The sequence below is a fragment of the Halyomorpha halys genome, unplaced genomic scaffold (assembly GCF_000696795.3).
Source record: "Halyomorpha halys isolate HHAL.00 unplaced genomic scaffold, Hhal_1.1 Scaffold586.1, whole genome shotgun sequence".
NCBI lineage: Eukaryota > Metazoa > Arthropoda > Insecta > Hemiptera > Pentatomidae > Halyomorpha > Halyomorpha halys.
Genome location: NW_027106076.1, coordinates 422,588 through 425,681, shown reverse-complemented (window position 1 = coordinate 425,681; position 3,094 = coordinate 422,588). Strand labels below are relative to the sequence as shown.

General features: G+C 28.5%; 1 protein-coding gene across 3 annotated transcripts in view; it reads left to right on the top strand.

The window, feature by feature from the left end:
* Positions 1 to 734: 734 nt before the first annotated feature.
* Positions 735 to 3,094, top strand: part of gek (serine/threonine-protein kinase gek) — a 62,341-nt gene continuing 59,981 nt past the window's right edge. For all 3 annotated transcript variants that reach the window (XR_010845174.1, XM_014426597.2, XM_014426596.2), the window contains exon 1: positions 735 to 1,302. Coding sequence is in view for 2 of the 3 variants with exons in the window: in XM_014426597.2 (XP_014282083.1) it covers positions 1,245 to 1,302 (58 nt within the window). In the remaining variant the exon portion in view is untranslated. The remainder of the gene's footprint in view (positions 1,303 to 3,094) is intronic.

Genomic DNA, 3,094 nt, shown 5'->3' with positions numbered 1-3,094 from the left:
TTTATTTATAGGAGTTTCTGTGTTGAAAAAAAAACAGAAAAAATAATTTATTATAGTTAATTTTAATTAATTCAACACATTACTTGGATATTTATTTCATGGTTAATATGAATAAATAATTGCGGCATTGTCTTCAAGGATGCTATCTAGGAATAGCTGATTTTCATGCCGTTTCCTGATCATGTATATTTGTTATTTGAATTGTTTTATTAATAAAATTAAATCTTTACCACTACAGCCCATGAAGGGTCAGGGGTTCATTACTTTGTAAAGAAGTACTGGTACTAGACCAACGGTTGTGCAAGGAGGTGATTCGGTCAGAATCTCGCTCAACCACCAGATTTTTACCCAATTAAGTGTACCCAATTTATTTATTAATAAACAACATAAAATTTAATAAATTGCCGAATAAAGCTATTTAGATAATCGAAATGAATTGATTTACTTACTTGAGATCTCTGACTGTTTTTGAGAAGTAACGCTGTAAATTTGTAAGATGATTTAAAAAGGATAAATGTATTTTAAACAAAATTGTTTAAAAATATAATTGGCAATTTAATACTGTTAACTATTTTTTAGTGATTCATTCATAGGAGATTCTGAGACATTGATATAATTATTGAGAATAATTTGATGACTTAATAATTCTAGCAATATATAAACAATTTTGAACAACTTTATTCATAATATAGTTTATTAAATGAAAAGGTTCTTTAGGAGGTGTGGCGGCCATATTTTGTTGTAGGCCACCAGGGGTGAAGTCAATGAATGGATTGGATGGGGTATATGTTCTTATTTAAGTATTTTCTTATGGTATCCGAAAATAGTGTTTGGGGGTATCGGTATATGTGTTTGATGTCTGAATTTAAGTGTTTTTGACCAAGCGTTTTATTCTTTTTAGTTGCAAACTGGTATAACCTTCTATCCCAATGTTGTTTTATTTACGAAAATATCTATAAGTAGTCTGCAACAAGTCTATTTTTGGTGATTGTTATCCTGGACTCTTGGCACCAAGTGAGGCAAATTATTCTTAATTGGATTTATGTTCATTACAATTTGTTACTTTCATAGACTGACCTGATGTTAAACTTCAGTCATCAAATATAGATATTATATCAAATTTTAACTTACTACCGATATTTCGTTCTTTCAAGTGATAAGCTGACTTTAATTATTATGTAAAATGTGGCTTAATACAGTGAATTTTGGTGAAAAGAGTGCATGTAACTCCAAATTGTGTGAAGATGTCAGTAATTGAAGGAAATTTGCAGTCTGAAGATATAGACAGTGATGCATCCACAGGTAAGATCTATTCAGAGTAATTTAAAATAACATGTAAGGTTGTTTATATGGTTTTTCATGTTTGCACCAAAGATTGATGCAGGCAAATTATTGTTTTTATAGTAATTTAATCTTAGAGACAAATATTTATTTTATGTTAGCTATATTCTTCTCGAGAAGTTTTTAAAGTAGAATCTGGATATTTTAGGATTAATCAATCTAGTTCTATATATATTTTTATTTTATTTGCAATTTTGTCATAACTAACAAATCATTTGGAAATTATCGAGAAACTAAGTTGTGTTATCAAAATTGGATATAAGTTTAATAACAGAGATAAAAGTTATCTATGGACATCTATGTTACCTGTCTAGTTATACCCTTGGTTTTGATTTCATTCATATTATTCATATGAGATCTTAATTTTTCAAATATTAAAACGCATGTGTACCAATCATGCTATTTTCCTAATGATTTTTGTCAATGCACCCAAATCAACTTCAAATTTCTTCTACATCCCAGTTGTCTATTTTAGCATATGAGCAAGTAAAAATAATTTTTAATATATTTAATGACAAATAAGCTCTGTATTCTTTTAAAATCTTTACTTTTGCTCTGCTTCCCTAGTTATTTTTTTCTATCAGCTGGAATTTATGTAGTTATTGGTTGTATTAAAATAATTGTCTGAAACAAATTTTTAGAACCCATATTTTTGAGTTTATTCTATTGTCAGTTCTGATTAGTTATAATTAATATTTAAACTTAATAAATATCGTATTTTGGTTGAAAATTTTGTTTACATATTTTTTTTAGTTAGGAGTAGTTTTGTGATCATCATTATTTGATAATATACCAGATCAGCTGGTTGAAGCTCTTACAAATGCTAGCAAGATTCCTGATAAATTTGTAGTTGTCACATCTCTTTTATTGACTATTTATATAGATGATTAAAACCCTGAACCATTATTAATTATTTGTTTTTCATCAATTCCTATTCCTCATTCACTGATTCGTATTTTTTGTTGGTAAAAGGAAGTAATTCCTTATAATTTATTTATGAAATGTCAAACTCAATTTTTGTCATGTTTAGTCACTTTAAGTACTTAACTAAAACTGAAGTTACCATGACTGGTCTCAATCAGTCATAATTAGATGTAGTTCCTTGTTGCCATGGATATTCATGAATATGTGAATTAAGGATTTGATAAATTATGAAAGATAAACCATACCCAACATCACAAAGTTTTTCATATTATAATATTAAATGATAAAGCCCTGCAAAGTGGGGCGAAACGTCAGACATTAAAATAGTTTTAAACTATTTGTTCTTTTTTTGACCGCAACCCTGACCATCTTCTTATATTTAAATTTTTATGGTCAACTATATATAATATTAAATGTTTGAAGTGAGTATCTTCATCAAGTTTTGCTATTTTTGAGGTTCAGATTGAAGACTACTAGGACAGAAAATTTATTTACTTTTATAAGCTGCAGCTTGCCTCTAGAGAACAGGAGACGCCCTCGGGCACATCCAACCTCTATGTAGTGGCTGGCTTCCTGATCCATTAATGAATTAGGAAATAAATTTGGTGCTTAAGGGTGATCTTAGCCTGCTAACCTCTTTGCTAATCATTTTTTAATGAACTTTTTCATGCACAACTCCATCTTAATTTAACTCAAGATTAAAACTGGTTATTTACCAAATAGGAATGGTAATCTCATTTCCTACTCTGCCAGATTGTTTTAATAGGTTTTATTGTTTTTATTTATACTGTTGCATATTTACTGTATGGTGTAATAATTTTTATTTAAT